This window comes from Accipiter gentilis, chromosome 7, assembly GCF_929443795.1.
Source record: "Accipiter gentilis chromosome 7, bAccGen1.1, whole genome shotgun sequence".
NCBI classification, from domain to species: Eukaryota; Metazoa; Chordata; class Aves; order Accipitriformes; family Accipitridae; genus Astur; species Astur gentilis.
In genome coordinates this window covers 1,553,136-1,569,944 of record NC_064886.1, presented here as the reverse complement: position 1 = coordinate 1,569,944, position 16,809 = coordinate 1,553,136, and the positions used below count along the sequence as shown (strand labels likewise).

At 63.5% G+C, this 16,809-nt stretch overlaps 2 protein-coding genes across 7 annotated transcripts; one reads left to right on the top strand and one right to left on the bottom strand.

Moving 5' to 3' along the window:
• Nucleotides 1–135: 135 nt before the first annotated feature.
• Nucleotides 136–8,589, top strand: CCDC157 (coiled-coil domain containing 157). 4 transcript variants are annotated; one of them, XM_049804125.1, is made up of 10 exons: nucleotides 136–607; nucleotides 1,449–1,620; nucleotides 2,596–3,304; nucleotides 4,548–4,625; nucleotides 4,968–5,158; nucleotides 5,316–5,483; nucleotides 5,816–5,984; nucleotides 6,431–6,570; nucleotides 7,343–7,404; nucleotides 7,482–8,589. In XM_049804125.1, exons 1-10 carry the CDS (start codon nucleotides 360–362, stop codon nucleotides 7,717–7,719), a joined length of 2,175 nt encoding a protein of 724 aa, XP_049660082.1. In that variant the 5' UTR covers nucleotides 136–359; the 3' UTR covers nucleotides 7,720–8,589. The 4 variants fall into 4 exon arrangements, with proteins under 4 accessions (XP_049660082.1, XP_049660081.1, XP_049660084.1 ...); XM_049804124.1 differs by having other exon boundaries at nucleotides 1,446–1,620; XM_049804127.1 differs by lacking the exon at nucleotides 4,548–4,625 and having other exon boundaries at nucleotides 1,446–1,620.
• Nucleotides 8,590–8,667: 78 nt separating this feature from the next.
• RNF215 (ring finger protein 215) lies at nucleotides 8,668–16,755 on the bottom strand. 3 transcript variants are annotated; one of them, XM_049804133.1, is made up of 11 exons: nucleotides 16,728–16,755; nucleotides 13,623–15,825; nucleotides 12,112–12,240; nucleotides 11,709–11,780; nucleotides 11,546–11,631; nucleotides 10,807–10,861; nucleotides 10,397–10,501; nucleotides 10,131–10,247; nucleotides 9,918–10,055; nucleotides 9,592–9,694; nucleotides 8,668–9,454 (listed from the first exon to the last, which is right to left on the bottom strand). In XM_049804133.1, exons 2-11 carry the CDS (start codon nucleotides 14,715–14,717, stop codon nucleotides 9,432–9,434), a joined length of 1,923 nt encoding a protein of 640 aa, XP_049660090.1. In that variant the 5' UTR covers nucleotides 14,718–15,825; nucleotides 16,728–16,755; the 3' UTR covers nucleotides 8,668–9,431. The 3 variants fall into 3 exon arrangements, with proteins under 3 accessions (XP_049660090.1, XP_049660091.1, XP_049660089.1); XM_049804134.1 differs by lacking the exon at nucleotides 16,728–16,755 and having other exon boundaries at nucleotides 13,623–14,302; nucleotides 14,399–16,127; XM_049804132.1 differs by lacking the exon at nucleotides 16,728–16,755 and having other exon boundaries at nucleotides 13,623–16,128.
• Between the last annotated feature and the right edge of the window lie 54 nt (nucleotides 16,756–16,809).

Sequence of the window (16,809 nt, the reverse complement as noted above, 5' to 3'; positions counted from 1 at the left end):
TGCCATTAGCACGCCATATGGGGGGGGGAAATCCCTAAAGGCGGAGCGTACCATTGCGGCACGCGGGGGGCGTGGTCTCGGAGGGGGCGTGGCCTGTGCCGTTGCCATAGCAGCAGGCGGCGGCGCGGGCAGGCGGGTCCGTGTCGCCGCGTCCCCGCACAGGCCCCGGCTAGGCCCGACGCCTCCTCGTCCCGGTCGCCCGGTCCCTCCTCGGGTCCCCCGGGCACCCCTGGGGTCCCCCAGCCTCGGGGGCCACTGTGCTGGGTCCCTTTCCAGCGACTTGTCCCTGCCTCCGTCCCAGGCCTGGTGGCCCTGTCGCAGGCCGTCGCCCGCAGGCCTGATCCAGCCACCTCAGCGGCATGGCACACCTCCTGGGCCACCCCGGCTGCATGGAGAGCCTGCGGGCCGACCTGAGGGACCTGCAGGCAGCTATTGCCGACGTCTCCTCCCGGGCCGGGGCCGTGCGTTTCCCCTCCTGGAAGTTCCCCGATAAAGTGTCCTGCGACCTGGACCTGACAGCGCTGCTGGAGCGGTACAGTTATGCTGAGAACGACCCCGAATTCACCCAGCACTCCCACGTGGTGCTGCTGGAGCTGGTGATAGACAGGTGAGAAGGCAAAGCCAACCCCAACCACCCCTCTTTAAAGAAGCTTGGCTGGCAGAGTGGCTTCTTCCCCCTGGAGGGAAGGGGATGGTTGTATATCCAGCCTGTCGAATGCAGCCAAGTGTTTTTGATGCTTTTTGCCCCCGCATTTCCATGCCAAGCAAGTGTGCCAGCACCTCAGGCTCGTGCTCCACAGCTCTACGCTGAGTTTTAAAACCCAACACCTTTCTCTGCACAGAGCTCAGCGCTACCGGCACAAATGCTTGCCACAATGGAATAGAGCAACCCGCTGCTCCGCCCAGGAGCCAAGGGCACCTGGGCAGATGGGGGCGGACTCGTTAACTTGCCCCCCAAAGCCTTGGGAAACACTTGGGCAGGGCTGCACCTACAGGCCTGGGAGGCAAAAGTGCCTTTTGCAATCTGGGTGAAATAAATAAGACTCCATTTTAAAAAATGAGCTGTTCCCACAGAGCTGTTGGCCCTAACAATTAGGGTTTGATATCAGCAGCGTGGGTGCCCCAAATCTTTAGAGAGAGCTTAATTGCAGCCTCTCAGAAGTGGCTGGCTGCAAGCAGCGTGCACAGTCTGTGTCCCGGCAGCTGCAGGAGGATTTTCATCCCACCAAATACTGCTCCGTGGAGTGACTCAGGCCTGGGGGGGTGGTGTCACGGGAGCACTGATACTCACCCTCCTTTGTCAAACTCACTTTGTCCAGGGGATGGGGAACAACCTCTTTGCCTCGTTGCTGGCCCTTCAGGCTCACTGCGCACTTAAACACAAAGGGCTCTTTCCCCATTACAAATACTCCATTGCTCTAAGCTGTGTTTCGTTTCTTTCGAAGAAGACTGCTGCTGCTGCTTCAGAGCTTCACAGGCTATGCAGAAAACCTGCTCAGCAAGCAAGCCGTCCCCCCGGCACAGACAGTGGGACCCTGCATGTCCGCAGGACTGACCGTGAGGAGGTACTGGTGCAGCATGCTGAAACTGGGGGCCTTCTACCAGCAGCTCCTGGCCGAGGTGGGACATTTAGGGGCCCTGACACCCCACAAGCTGAGTGCAGGGGTCACAGAAATGGCCCTTACCTCACCCCGCCATGATTTGGACCATGCTGAGGTCACAGCCATTCTCTGGGACGCCCGTGATGCACGCGGTGACCATGGCAGATGTGTTCCTGGCTCATGACCCTCCAAGTGCTGACCTGTGTGTCGGATGGGACACAACTGTCCTGCACTGTCCCCTCCTGGCCTGAGCCCCTTCCCTCCTCTAACCACTGCTCCCAGCTGCTGGATCCATCCTCCTCCAGGCTTCCACCAGGTCTCAGGATGGGCGAGCTTGGCTCCCTTTATGGCTTGGAGAAATATTCTTCTCCTGCCAATGTGCTGCCCTTGCAGCTCTGCTGACCCCGCCGTTTGTGGGGCTAAGTTGGCTCAAATCAGTGAGGTAATTTGCGGTAAAAATACTATGCGCCTCCTCTGCATTTATTTTTTTTCCTCAAAATGATCCTTCTCATGGAAAAGTCTCAAAATAATTCATCTGACATAACCAGGAGACAGCGCAGGAGGTGTGAAAGAAGAGACAGTCGCAAGAAGGGGAGCCAGGGAGCAGGTTTCACTGCTGAGGCTTCCTGTCGTGAAACCACAGCTCTGCAAAAGGAGCGGTGGCTGGAAAGCTGCCTGGCAGTTTGTAAAAATTCAGTTCCCCTGTAGTCCACATCGGGGAGTGGGAAGCAAATTCATTTTGCTTGATAGTCATGTGCTTTGGTTGTAATGGAGCACAGTAAACAGGAAACTCGAGTGCTTGGTAGCTGTCCTCCTCCTCCTCCAAGCTCTGGGAACTCCTCCAAAGAGAAGGGCTTGCTGCCCTCATTGCCCCTTGGCTGCACTGATGTCCTGTCCCCACGCTTCACACCTCTGTATTTGGGGTCTTATGCATCATTTGCAGCCAACTCTGTTTAGTCTGGGCCCTGTTTTTGTTCTGTGCTCTCTCCACCAGAAGAAGGCTTGCAGGAAGGAGATCCCCCCGCTGCAGTGCCTTCCCCAGGCTGGGAAACCTGAGAAGGAGAACCTGAAACACTGCTTGCCTGACGTTTTGGAATTAAGAACTTCCACAGAAGTTGCCCAGTCCACTTCTCTGTGCCCATCGTCAAGTGTCCGTGCACCAGACAGTGATTCCTCAGGCAGCTCCCTGCCCAGGGCTGCCCGCAGCATGGCTGAGAGCAGCCGCAGCATCCCCACGCAGACGACTGGGTTGTCTCTGGAATCCTGCAACACCTGCGCCAGTGCACAAGCCAGCCTCCGGGAGGTTGGCAAAGCCATCACCAGCATCTGCCAGAGCCAGAACATCCCCTCGGCTCTCAGCAGGTTCCAGGACACGGTGGAGGGAACCAGAGGGAAAATGACCCTCTCTGCAACGGATGTGAGCTACTGGGCCTCAGAGCAGAGCAAGGACCTCTCCCGGATCAGCAAACACCTCCAGATGCTGCTGCAGCAGGTCAACCCTCTGAAGTCTGAGCTGGAGGAGTCAGAGAAGCAGAAGGACAAGCTGCGGAAACAGGTTGAGGACTTTTCCCAGTTGCTTCAGGTGGAGAAGGAGACCCAAGCGCAGCAGAGGAAGGAGGCTGAGCAGAGCCTGGAAGTAAAGAACAAAGAGTATTTAGAGGCTGTAGCCAGGCTGGAGCGGGACAAGGATGACCTACGGAGAGGTACGGTGCTGTTCCCAGCATCCCCACCCAGGCCTGTGGGTATTTGCAGGAGAAGCATGGAGTCCATGGTCAAATCTTGTCCCACTACCATAAGCAGGGCTTTTGCCAATGATTTTGGTAGGCGCTGGGGCTGTTCCCCACTGTGAGACTGTCGTGGCTTCAGCCCAGCCAGCAACAAAGCACTACAAAGCTGCTCACTCCTTCCCCCCAACTCCCGGTGGGGTGAGGAGGAGAAAATATAAAGAAACACTTGTGGGTCAAGACAAGGACAGGGAGGGATCACTCGCCAATTATGGTCACGGGTGAAAAACAGACTCAACTTGGGGAGAAAACAAAATCAATTTAATTTACTACCAATCAAATCAAAATAAGGGCGATGGGAAGTAAAACCAAACCTTAAAAAGCCTTCCCCCCACCCCTTCCTCCTTCCAGAGCTAAACTCCACTCCCAATTTCTCTACCTCCTCCCCCGCAGCGGTGCAGAGGAATGGGGAATGGGGGTTGGGGTCAGTTCATCACACATCTCTGCTGCTCCTTCCTCATCAGGGGGAGGACTCCTCACTCTCTCCCTGCTCCAGCATGGGGTCTCCCCAGTGGGACACAGTTCTCCATGAATGTCTCTGGCATGGGTCCTTCTCACGGGCTGCAGTTCTTCACAAACTGCTCCAGCGTTGGTCCTTTCCATGGGCTGCAGTCCTTCAGGCACAGACTGCTCCCAGCACGGGCTTTCCCATGGAGTCACAGCCATCTTCAGGGGCATCCCCCTGCTCTGGCATGGGGTCCTCCATGGGCTGCAGGGGCATCTGCTCTTCCAGCGCACCTCCTCCCCCTCCTTCTTCACTGACCTTGCTCTCTGCAGAGGTGTTTCTCTCACATTCCAGTCTCCTGCCCCACTGCAGGTTTCGCCTCTTAAGTATGTTCTCCCAGAGGCTCTACCACCGTCGCTGATGGGCTTGACCTTGGCCTGAGGCAGGTCTGATTTGGAGCCGGGGAAGCTTCTAGCAGCTTCTCACAGGAACCACCACTGTAGCCCCCTCCACCGCTACCAAAACCCCACCACACAAACCCAAAACAGAGACTAACCCCAGACAGCGAGAGCTGGTTGTCCACATCCTGTCACTGCCTCCTCCCTGCTGAAGCACAGCATGATACAACCACTGGATGAAAAATGCCATTTTGCTGGTTCCTTCTTTAAGTTTTTTTTGAGGTGCTGTTTAATTAGTAGAGTTTTTGTGCTGCTTTAGGAGCTGCTCTGCTGGAAGAGCGATTCTCCGCCTTAAAGGAAGAGCTGGCTGTGAAGCAGGCTGCTGTGCAGGAGCTGGGTAAGGACCCCTAGGGCTCACCCAGCTGGCACATCTCTCCCCCAGCCTCGCTCCGATCTCATGAGTGTTTTATACCCACCTAACTCCTGGCTCCCCCAGAATCGGTTGTGTATAGTGCTGGTGGGAACGGAGGGAGAGGACGAGCCTCCTTCGTTGCACTGCCCAAACATCACCCAGCACCAGAATGGTCTCGTGCTGGTGCTGGTGGAGGTTCAGGGGGGCCCAGCCCTCCCATCAGACCTGCCTCCCCCTTGCCAGGGCCTGGGGCCCCCTGAAGGCACTTTATCTGGGAGCTTCTCCCCCTCCTGCCGAGCCTGAGCCAAAGGTGCTGTGTCTCCTCAGAGGTCAGCAAGACGACCTTGCTGGAGGAGATGAGGACCACGATGGTGGCCAGGAGCCGGGTACTGGAGCTGGAGGAGAAGGTGGAGCTGCTCACCAGCCAGCAGGAGAGCCTGGGCCAGGAGCTGAGTGCCACCACCACCCAGCTGGAGAAGGAGAAGGCCAAAGTGGAGAGCACGCTGAGGCACCAAGAGGTATGGCTGGGCTTGCTCTCCCCTGCTCTGGAGCTGCTCTGCAGCCCCGCAACATGCTGTGGGAGCAGCCTGAGCTTGTGGGTGCTGCTGCACAGTGTAAGGCTGGTGGCAAGCGGGTGCAGCAGCAGCCCCATGCAGGCTCGCCTGCCCTGTACAGTCCCTGCAGGCCAAGCAGAGGGCCCTGCTGCAGCAGCTTGACAGCCTGGACCGGGAGCGTGAGGAGCTGCAAGCCAGCCTGGGAGAGGCCGAAGAGGACAAGGCCAGGCTGGCAGAGCAGCTGGAGGAGAGCCGGGAGCAGAGCAGGCAACAGTTACAGGCGCAGCAGGTCAGCACTGGCACCCAGCATGGGTCAGGGGCTCCCTGGGGAGCAGCTGGTGCGGGACACAGCTGTGCTATGGGGGTGTCAGGAGCTGTCCCCCACTCATGGCCAGAGTTTTCCTGGGAGGGAGACTCCGAGACCTGGAGCGACATTGCCACGTTGCCACTGCCATGGGACATCCTTATCACATAAGGAAACGGAGGGAGCTTTCCTTGGGGGGGGGTGCGGTGTGTGTGTCCAAGTACTCCTGTGGGAACCCCCCCCCCCCAAGACTGTACCGTCCCAAGATCTGGGAAAGTGCTCTGCAAACCTGACCATCTCTCTGCTGTGCCCCGCAGGAGCTGCTGGATGCGCTGCAGCAAGAGAAGCTGAGCCTGAAGCAGTCTGTCTCAGAGCTGCAAGCAAATGTGTCCAGGCTAGAGGAGCAGGCGCGGGAGCTGAAGGAGCGAGAGAGGCTCCTGGTGTTCTTCCCTGAGCTCCACGTCCCTGCTGAGATGCAGTTTGAGAGTGAGTGGGCAGCAGCTCCTGCTTTCCCCCCAGTGGTCTTGTGCCTTTGGTGTTTCCCAGAGCTCGCAGCGGATCTTGCCGGCCCTGGCCTGACTATTATTTGTACACCACCATTTGTCCCACTGATAGCCAGGAAGGGCTCAGGCCCTGGGCTGTGCTAAGCTGCTACCATCTTAACACACCTCCCTGCGTAGGTGCTGTTCATCCCACCTCTGGGCCAGGATGTAAAGCAGGGCCAGGGCACAGGCAGAGCTTTGTTTGCCCTTGTGGTCCCAGCTGCCATCTCCCAGGCTGTGCTGGTGCTCCCTGGTTGGGGCAGGCTCCTTTCCAACGGGCAGCCATCCTGCCTGCGAGGCAGGAGGGCTGCTGCCAACAGCTCCGAGCAGGTGGGCAGCAGCGGGCTGAGCTCTGGCTCCCAGCGCGAGGACATCGTATTTTGTTTGCAGGCACTGGGAGCTTGACCAAGGATATGGAGAAGCAGCTGCAGGCCAACAGCATCCGGATCAGCGTGCTGGAGCAGGAGAATGTGCGGCTCAGGTCTGCGCTAGCCAAGGTGAAGGCAGCTGCTGAGCAGGGCGTGCTGAAGGTGAGGCTGCACCCAAGCCACGGCCCCTGGCACTGTCCCACATCCCCTGGGGACTGGTTCCCTGTTTGTGTATCCTTGTAGAAAAGGCTGTGGGGTGTCTTGCACAATGTACCCTACGACTCAGCAGCTGCTTCCCAGCCTGCACAGGCCTGAGCTGGATGAAGCCACTTCCAGAAGGGTATGAAGCTGGGCAGGGGCTGTGATCCTTCGCTGCCCCAGGGCCTGATCCTGCCTTTAGGAACTCACCTTAGCCTTGAGGCAGCTGAACAGGGTGTTCCCACCTAACGCTTTCCAAGCCAGAGCGGCCAAGCCAATGCTGGGGTACTGCAGCATGCACGGTGCCTGCAACTAACTCAAGGCCACCAGCAGCCGGACCCAGACCCGCTCTGGCACATCCCCTGTGCCAGGCTGCAGCCAGGGGCAGCTCGCGAGGGTCACTTGCTCTCCGGGAGTGAATGGCATGGACAGGCTGGGCCCGGGGGCTGCTGCAACACCCTTCCCCTGGCTCAGTCCCTCCAGCTCCAGCTCAGCCCCGTTAGGTTTAGATCAGCTCTGTGGTTTTGGGGTGTGCCCACCCCATTTGGGCCAGGCCCTGGGCTCCTGTGCCACTGGGAGATCAGTCTGGTTTAACTGGTGTCGGCAGGAAAAGCTGCTTGGATGAGGTGCCCAGGGCTGGTTCTCAGCAACTTTACATCGGCCCCGCTGTGGCCAAGGGGTGCAACTGGAGCTGAACACAGCGTGGGGAATTTCCCCCCCGCCTTCTCTTCCCCAGCTCGTCCCGCAGACCCAGCTGTGGTCTCATCTCGGCAGGGAGGCCAGCAGGCAGGACGCAGGGTGAGTAGGAGCACAGAGGAAGGGGCTGGGGAGCTTCCCTCTTCTTTCTCCCCTCTAACCGCTCCCACCACCTGCAGGCGGCCAAGCAGCCGAGGCAGCAGGGACAGCAGAGGGACGCACGGACGCACAGACGAGGCCCGGCAGCGAGCTCCCAGCAGCCAGCGGCTGAAGCCGCTCTCGGCAGAGTCCACGTGCAAAGCCGGACTCTGCCTCTCGCTCCCCGTTGAGGGTCTGGTGCTCAACCCCGCCGAGCCAAGGGGGAGAGGCAGACCATGCCCCCCCTCCTCTCACCGCACTGGTGGCTACCGCAAATAAATGCTCATGAGACTAAGGCAGAAATGAAGTGCTCAGCGAGCAGCCACCTGCCCTGCCCCGTGGGACCTTGTTACCTATTATTTGTGCATCGTGAAGGTGTGTTCCCTCGGTAACCTGGTCTCTCTGCCTGTCCCGTCAAGCCTGGATGCAGTGGGCATAGGAAGCCCCGGGAGACGGTCCCCACAGCAGCTCCACCGGGGCTCAACTACCAGCTGCTCTCTGGTTGTTGCTTCGCTTTGTTTTCTGCAGGCCTGTGGCACCAAACGAGTATGTGCAGTTTCCCCTGTTGTCCCTCTGTTGGGCAACGCTGTGGTTTGTGGTAAAACTGAGAGCGACGGTGCAGAGGGCTGGGCTGGTGTGTCCCCTTCTCCCTCAGCACAGCAGCCCCAGGAGAAGCCCTGCTGCAGGGACGGGGCTGGGGCTGGCTTTCCCCGGCTGGCAGCCGGAGGATGGACCCACGCACAGGCGAGGAGCCCTTGGCAGGGTGGGGAATGCTCCCTGGGCCTGCGGACCAGCCCCTGCATAGTCAGCTGAGGGGGGCCAGGGACATCTCTGGTTGCTGGAGCTTGGTCACTCAAGGCTAAGCTGCTGCTGGAGTCCCCAGCACAGCTCTGACCATGCCGTCAGCCGGACAATGCCTGGGCACAGTGCAAGTTAGCTCACGCCAAGAACCGTTCCCAGGAGGTGACTGGGATGTGGCCACACTGCTTGGAAGAGGAAGGCAGAGCTGGGCTGGGGATGAGAGGAGTCCGAGCCGCCCTTAGCTCGCTGGCACAGCCGCAGCCTGGGAAAGCGGATCTCCCTGCACTGCTGGCAGCCACGAGGGCCCAGAGGGGCTGGGGACCACCGAGACGCACATGCAGGCTAGCCCTGAACCCCCCGAGCAACCTCACGAGCCTCAGAGGGCAGCAGGAACCACGCAACCCCAACACGAGACACGGCAGCCTGTCCTTGCTCTGTATTTAATAGAGACGGACGCGTGCAATGCTGCAGCCCAGCAGCCTCCAGCCACAGCGTGGAACAGGAGCCAGTCAGGGCTCACGGCGAGTCCCCGGCTACTGCGGCACACCCGTTTGGTCAAACAAGCCCTGTGTTCGGTCTCTGCAGCTGACTTGTACCGTCCTTTCTAATAACTTAGTATAAATAAAGCGTTCAGCCCCCCTGCCCTCCCGCAGCGAGGCGGCAGGTCGCCCTGCAGCCCTGCCAGCTCTGTCCCCTGCTGTTGCAGATCTGCCACCCAATGCAGCTGCGGTGCAGAGGGGCTCAGGCCACGCTGCTGGGCTCGGGCGCAAAACGGCCCCAAGCCCACCCTGCCACAGCCACCGGCAAATAGAAAATAAAAATAAAACCAAAAGAGACTTAGAAAAATTACTACAAGCAGGGAAAGAGTGCAGCTGGGCCAGGGCTCTCCCTGCCTCTAGCTTCCATGCCCCCACCCCGTTACACCCATGGGTGCCCCCGTAGCTTCCTTTCCTGGCACCCACTCCCCAGCCCCCCAGCACTGGCCGTCTGGACCCCCCCCCACCCCTCTACTCACACCCAGCAGGGAGAGCCCCGAGATCCTTCAGTCTCCAAGTGGCCGGACGCTGCGATGGGCACAGCTGCGCCAAATCCGCTCCGGCAGCGAGCACCGCTTGCCCAGCACCCCTTGCCCCCCTCCCTCTCCCCGGAGCGGCAGTGGGTCTGTCCCTGGAGCGCATCCGTCAGGCCAGCTAGCTTTCCGTGCAGCAGTTCCCTGGAAGGGAGAAGGATGGAGGGCCATCTCATGGGGAGCCTGGGGGGAGCTCCGATACCTACCCAGCCCTCACCCCGGCACAAATGTGCTCCCTGGTCACCGCAGGGGGCACGGCCGGGTGCCGGTGCAGCTCTCACCCAGGATGTTGCGCTTGCAGAGAGGGCAGGTCTGCTGGAGGAGAAGCCAGGGGTCCACGCAGTCCCGGTGAAATTCGTGGGAGCAGGGCAGCACCCGCAGCCACTGTGGGAAGGGAAGCGGTCAGCAGACGTGGGGGGAAACGGGCAGTGGTATCGTGACGGCAACCCTGCCTCCATTGAGCTGCCTGAGGGAGGGGGATGACCCTCTGGACACCCCGGCCCCGGCAAGTGAGGGGAGGCTCAGTCCCAGGCAGCAAAGGGATGGCACAAGCACGGGTGGCCCCAAGTGGTGACCAGGACAGGCTCCAGTCCCCTCCAGTCCCTACCTGGCTCTTGTGGAACTGGTCCAAGCAGACGGCACAGCTATCGATCTCACAGGCCCGGCTCCGGAGTGGTTTGCCGGGATGGTACCGCCGTGTTTTCAGCGCTGACAGCCGCCGCCGAATGTGCTGCTTCAGGTCCAGCTGTGAATGCAGAGCAGAGGGTCAGACCCCAGCCGCCGGTCTCCCTGGCGAGGAGCAGAGCAGAAACATTCCCACCTCGGCATCCTGCTCTGACGGGTCTTGCCGCGACTGCCGCTGGGCCTGCACAATCACCCCGGTGCAGAGGAGCAGGGCGATCAGCAGGATGGTGTTCCACAGCTGCTGGAGATACTTCTGCAGGAACAGCACCAGCGGGCCGTCAGGGACCAGGGCGGGGGGCGAACCGAAGACCCCCATCTCGCTCCCGGCCCTGCCACGGCTGCTGCTCCTACGCCAGTAACCCCGGCTACACGAGGAGCCCTCGCCGGTGCCGGCGCACGTACCTGGACCTGCGAGCTGTTCTCCCCGGTGCAGATGACCCCCTGCCACTCCCCGTAGAGGCCCCCTCGGGAGAGGCCACAGGTCGACCACAGGGTGAGGGTAACTCCCTGCAAGGCAGAAGACGGCATTGCCGACGGCCACGACGGCTCGCGGCGCTGCCCAAGGCCGAGAGGACCTGCTGCGCTGGGTGGATCACACGTGTCGAGGGGAGGAGGAAGCGCCGGCAGCTGCCAGCTGCCCTGCTCCCACGGAGCGAGTCTCTGGGGAAACCGAGGCACTGGCAGCTTCAACAGCCTTTGTGGAACTGGCTCCTGCTCCCTGCAACTCAGCTTCCCCCACTGGTTGGGGAAGTTTGGCTGGACACAGCCATGCCCCTGCCCTCCCAGCAGGAGAGAGAGGAGGACCTACGTACCAGGTTCTCCAGCAGCACCGCCTGGTATGTGATCTTCGCCGTAGCCCGGAGACCCCTGTGAGCAAAAGGCAAGAAGAGTGTCAGTGCCATGGGCACAGCAGGATCCGGCTCGCAGCACCACCTTCCCCATAGGGATGAGCAGCCCACGCTGAGCCATGGGTGACGGGGACCACTGGGGACAGAGGAACACACAGGGGAGGTGACAGCGAGACTCCCCCTTCCTAGCCATGCCCAGCCCTCTGAGCAACCCTGCACAGGTATTTTCCTCCCAGCACCGTGCCTCAGTTTCCCCAGCTGCGATGCTATAGCAGTGATACCGATTTACTGCACGTAAGAAGGACCAAGGGAGTCCTAATACTGTAGGCGGTGTGGATAAGCACCGACAAAAGCGGTGGGGATGCCGGTGTCATGCTGATAACCAGCTGCTCTTGTTAATTCGTGCTGAGAGTCCTAAAGATCTTGGCCGAGGAAACTGTCAGCCCCTGCCGCCACGTGGGGACCCATGGGTGGAAGGGCTCAAACCCTGAAGAAGGGCTGGATCTGACTCAAACCCTCCCTGGAAACACGTGTCTCAGCCCCAGCTGGCCTCCACACAGCGCAAGCTCGACACCAGCCCAGCAAACACGATGCACTGTGTGAGAAGCCCCCCCAGGGCAGCCCCTGGCTGTGACAGCTAGGCAGGGGACCAGACACAGAGCTACGGCTCTCGCCCAGCCTCTCCCACTGCCCCAGCCCGTACCGCAGCAGCGCTCCCAGCAGCTTGGTGACGTTGTCTGAGGACTGGATCACGATCACAGGCTTGGCAAGAAGCTGGGAAACGTCCAGCTGCACCAGAAGGGAAAGCAACAGCCGTCAGCGGGACATGAGACTGGCTCAGGGACCCGCCTCTGGGATTCTCCTACCTCCCGGATGGCATTTTGGTTCAGCGCCAGGATGAGCAGGGCTGATGCCCCCAGCACCAGGGCTCGCTTCATCTGCGGAGACAGGGGACACAGGCTCAGAAGGCAGGACAGGCAGGAGGACGGGCAGCCGGGCTGTGCCGTCGTTCAGCTCCCGTCCCATGGCAAGGGAGCAGGCAGCACCCGGTGCCTCTTTGCCCTGGCTAAAGTATCGCCAGAGAGCCAAGAGGGGCTGGCACTGCCCGGGAGTCCTGTCAGGGACCCTCTCCACCACCAAGCACAGGCCAGGACTCCCCCCATCTGGCAAGGAGACACCCCAGAAGATGCCCTGCGGGCTCATGACCACCAAATGCCGTGGTAGCCCCCGGGCCAGGCAGAGAGGACCCCGGGCCGGTTGGAAAGTCACCTTGCTGACGACGGCGGCGGTGAAGGACTCCTCCTTGGCACCACGGGGGACCTCGGCCGGCTCCTCACCGACGGGCACGACGCCGATCCAGCTGTCGGCAGCGCCCAGCTCGGGCTCCGCGTCTCCCACCTGGGGGGGCACGGCAGTGTCGGTGGGGGCGAGAGCCCCAGGCTCAGGGCACCCCCAAAGCATCCCCATGTCCCTGGGCGTCCTGGGGAGCTGGGCACTGCGCAGGGACGGGGGACAGCAGCTGGGGTGGCACAGGGGACAGATCCTGCCCCCCCCCTCCGCTACCCCTGTCCCTGCCCGCACCTCCCCTCTGCCGCTGGGCACCCCCGGCCAGCAGCACCCCCTCGCTGCCTGCCCCTGCCTGTGCCCCCCCGGTGCCCACTGCCTCCTGGACCCCACCGACCCCCCCGACGCCCCCAGTGTCCCTGGCCTCCCCACCAACCCCCAGTGGCTCCCAGTTCCCACTGGTCCCCCCTCCCCATTCCCTCCCAGTGCCCACAGCCCCCCCACACCCTCCCCACAACCCCCTCCCAGTGCCCACAGCCCCTCCCGCTCCCTCCAGAGCCTACCAGCCCCCTCCAGTTCCCACTACTCCCCCCTCCCCATTCCCTCCCAGTGCCCACAGCCCTCCCACTCCCGCCCCACAACCCCCTCTCAGTAACCACAGCCCCCCCGCTCCCCCCAGAGCCCACCACCAGCCCCCTCCAGTGTCTCCCAGTTCCCACTACTCCCCCCTCCCCACAACCCCCTCCCAGTGCCCACAGCCCCCCGGCTCCCTCCCCGCTCCCTCCAGAGCCCACCAGCCCCCTCCAGTGTCTCCCAGTGCCCCCCAGTTCCCACTACTTCCCCCTCCCCATTCCCCTCCCAGTACCCACAGACCCCCCACTCCCTCCCCGCTCCCCCCAGAGCCCACTACCGGCCCCCTCCAGTGTCTCCCAGTGCCCCCCAGTTCCCACTACTCCCCCCCTCCCCACAACCCCCTCCCAGTGCCCACAGCCCCCCACTCCCTCCCCACAACCCCTTCCCAGTGCCCAGAGCCCCCCCCCGCTCCCCCCAGAGCCCACCAGCCCCCTCCAGTGTCTCCCAGTGCCCCCCAGTTCCCACTGGTCCCCCCTCCCCATTCCCCTCCCAGTGCCCACAGCACCCCCACTCCCCCCCCCGCTCCCCCCAGAGCCCACCACCAGCCCCCTCCAGTGTCTCCCAGTGCCTCCCAGTTCCCACTACTGCCCCCCCCATTCCCCTCCCAGTTCCCACTACTGCCCCCCCCATTCCCCTCCCAGTTCCCACTACTGCCCCCCCCATTCCCCTCCCAGTGCCCACTCCCTCCCCGCTCCCCCCAGAGCCCACCACCAGCCCCCTCCAGTGTCTCCCAGTGCCCCCCAGTTCCCACCAGCCCCGCCCCCCCCCCCGTCATCCCCTCCCGTCATCCCCTCCCAGTGCCCAACCCCCCCCGGTGCCCGGTTCCCCCCCGGTGCCCCCAGCCCCGCTCCCCCGGTGCTCACCAGGAGCAGGCGGCCGCGGATCTCCTCTTCCTCCTCCTCCTCCTCCTCCTCGCCCCGCCGCGGGGTCCCCCGGCCGCCCCCCGCGCCCAGCACGGCCCCGCGCAGCGTGTAGGAGCCGCCGGGCTCCGCCTCCATCCCCGCCCCGTTCCCGGCCCCGTTCCCCGGCCCGGGCCCGGCCACCGCCACCTCGACGCGGGCGGCGGGCCCTGACCCCGGTGCCGGTGCCGGTGCCGGTGCCGGTCCCGGCCCGCCCCGGCAAAGCGCCAGCAGCGGCGCCAGCAGCGCGGCCCGCACCGCCGCCATCACCGCCCCGCGCCGCGCCGCGTCCCGTCCCGCAGCGCCGCCTGCCGCAGCGGAGGACCCAACCCGGGGGGTGCTCCGGAGACCCCAGCCGCACCGGGACCGGGACCGGGACCGGGGAATGGGAACGGGAACGGGATGGGGACAGGGATGGGGACAGGGACAGGGACCGGGACCGGGAACAGGACCGGGACAGGGACAAGGACAGGCACCGGCACCAGCACCGGGACCGGGACCGGCACCGCGACAGGAAACGGGACAGGGACCGGGACAGGGAACGGGACCGGGACCAGGACCGGGACCGGGACCGGGATGGAGATGGGGCAAGGACAGCGACCGGGAGAGGGACAGGGAGCAGCGACCGGGATGGGGACGGGGACCTGGACCCAGACAGGGACCTGGACCGGGACCGGGATGGGGACGAGGACAGGGACCAGGAGAGGCACCGGGAGAGGGACTGGGATGGGGACAGGGACGGGAACCGGGACCAGCACCGGGACAGGGGCCGGGACCCAGGCAGTGACAGGGACAGGAACCGGGATGGCGACAGGGGCAGGGAGCAGGGACCAGGGCCGAGACAGGGACAAGGGCCAGGAGCGGGATGGGCACCGGGACAGGGACAGAGGCAAGGACCGGCACCAGGCCAGGGATGGCAATGGGGACCGGGATGAGGAGAGGGACTGGGAGAGGGACAGGGATGAGGATGGGCAGCGGGTCCATCACCGGCAGCAGGACGGGGACAGGCACCAGCACCGAAACTGGGACCGGCACCGGGAGTGGGACAGTGCCAGGCATAGGGAACCAGCCCCCCACGGCCCCGCTTCCCTGCGGATGCAGGGACACACGGGGGTACCACGGGGACACGTGTGCACACAGGGACACAGCCACGGGTGCACGGGGACACGTGCAGCCCCGCACACACCGGCACCCCCCATCCACGCACCCCACCACCACGGCACACGCGTGGGCACACGCCGACACACCCGAGTACCTCAAAATCCAACTGCCCCCCCACACACACCCGACACCCCTCGACCGTCCCCATCCCGGCGGGTGTCCGGCAGTCCCGCCGATGCCACCGTCCTCATCCCGCTTCGGCCACGTGTGCCCGGCACATGTGCCGGCAGCGGGGATTTGCTGGGAGGATTAGCCACCGCCCGGGGCCCCGGCGTTGACCTGGTTTTGGCAGGGGCCACGCCAGGGATGGCGACTCGGTGCCGTGGCTTCCCAGCTCCTACGGCTACTGGACATCCGCGGTACGGGTCTGGGTGTGTCCCCGGTGTCCCCCACGTCCCCAACCGTGTCGCAACTGTGGGGGTTTAATCGCAGGGTGGGCAGGGCCCCTCCACCCACGGCCGGCAACCGGAGCCGGTTTAACCGCACGGCAAAACATCCCTATTGCCAAGGGTTCGGCTGAGTTGTAAACAACAGCCTGGAAGCCTGTCTGGCTCCAGGGATGGGCCAGGAAAGGCGGTCACCGATGTGGGGTCCTGCGAGGCTTCGGTGGGGGAGCCCAAAATGGGAGTCGGGGTGGGGTGGTGGGGGGCTGCTGCCCTACGGAGGGGACACGAATGTGGGACCTGCCTCGTGGGATGCGCACGGGATGTGGATGGCTCTGTGGAGCATCCATAGGTCCATGGAGGAAGAACAGCTTCATGAGACACCTACAGCTCCAAGGGACAAGTATGGCTCCATGGGATGCTTACAGTGCCATGGAACACGGATGGCTCCGTGGGACATGCACAGCTCCATGGGACAGCCACAGCTCCAAGGGACACGGATGGCTCCATGGGACATCCATAGGTCCATGGGACATGGATGGCTCCATGGGACATGCATGGCTCCTTGGGAAATCCGTAGGTCCATGGGACATGCCCGGCTCCACAGGACACACACAGCACTCCTGGGAGGGGACAGTGGGGACAGGGGAACATTCCCTGGCTCAGGATCCCAACCGGAGCAAGTCTGGGGGTGCTGTGGGACCCCTGGAGGGACCCCTTCTCCTGGCCAGGACCCCCTCCCCGGCCGGGGTCCCCCTCTCGGGGAGGTCCCCTCTCCCTGGGGAGCGAGGGCCACTGTCCGTGCACGGGCAGTGGGAGGGTGAGCCCCTGGTGCCTCTGCCCTGTCCCTGTCCCCTCTGCCCGGTGCCCTGCCCCTGCCCCAGTCCCTTACCCGCGTCCTCCAGCCCCTGCCCCTGAGCCGTCACCCCGTCCCCATCTCTGTCCCCTGCCCCACTTTCCACCCCTGTTCCCACATCTGTCCCCTGTCCCCATCACTGTCCCCTCTCCCTGCCGTCTGCCCCCATATCATCATTTCCCACCCCTGCCCCATGGCCCCATAACCCCCCCATATCCTCCCCTACCCCCATAACCCCCCCTGTCCTCCCATACCCCCCATTTTCCCATACCTGCATAGCCCCCTGTGTTCCCCCATACCCCCCATAACCCCCCCTGTCCTCCCATACCCCCCATATCCCCATAACCCCCCCGTCCTCCCATACCCCCCATATCCCCATAACCCCCCCTGTCCTCCCATACCCCCCATTTTCCCATACCCCGGTACTCCCCCCCCGTCCTCCCACCCCCCCCCATAGCCCCACACCCTGCTGTGCCCCCATATTCTCCATACCCCCTATAGCCCCATCCCCTCCCACACCCCCCCATCCCCTGCAGTCCCCCCCATCCCCCCCCATCCCCCCTATACCCCCCAATACCCCCCGTGCCCCCCAACATCCCCCGTCCCCCCCACGCCCCCCAATCCCCCCCCGTGCCCCCCGTCCTCCCCCGTCCCCCAGCGGGCGCTGACCGGGCGGGCAGCGGGGCCGGCGGGCAGGGTCCAAGGCCGGTCGGGGCGGGCCGGGGCGGGGGGGGGGGCGGACCGGGGGAGG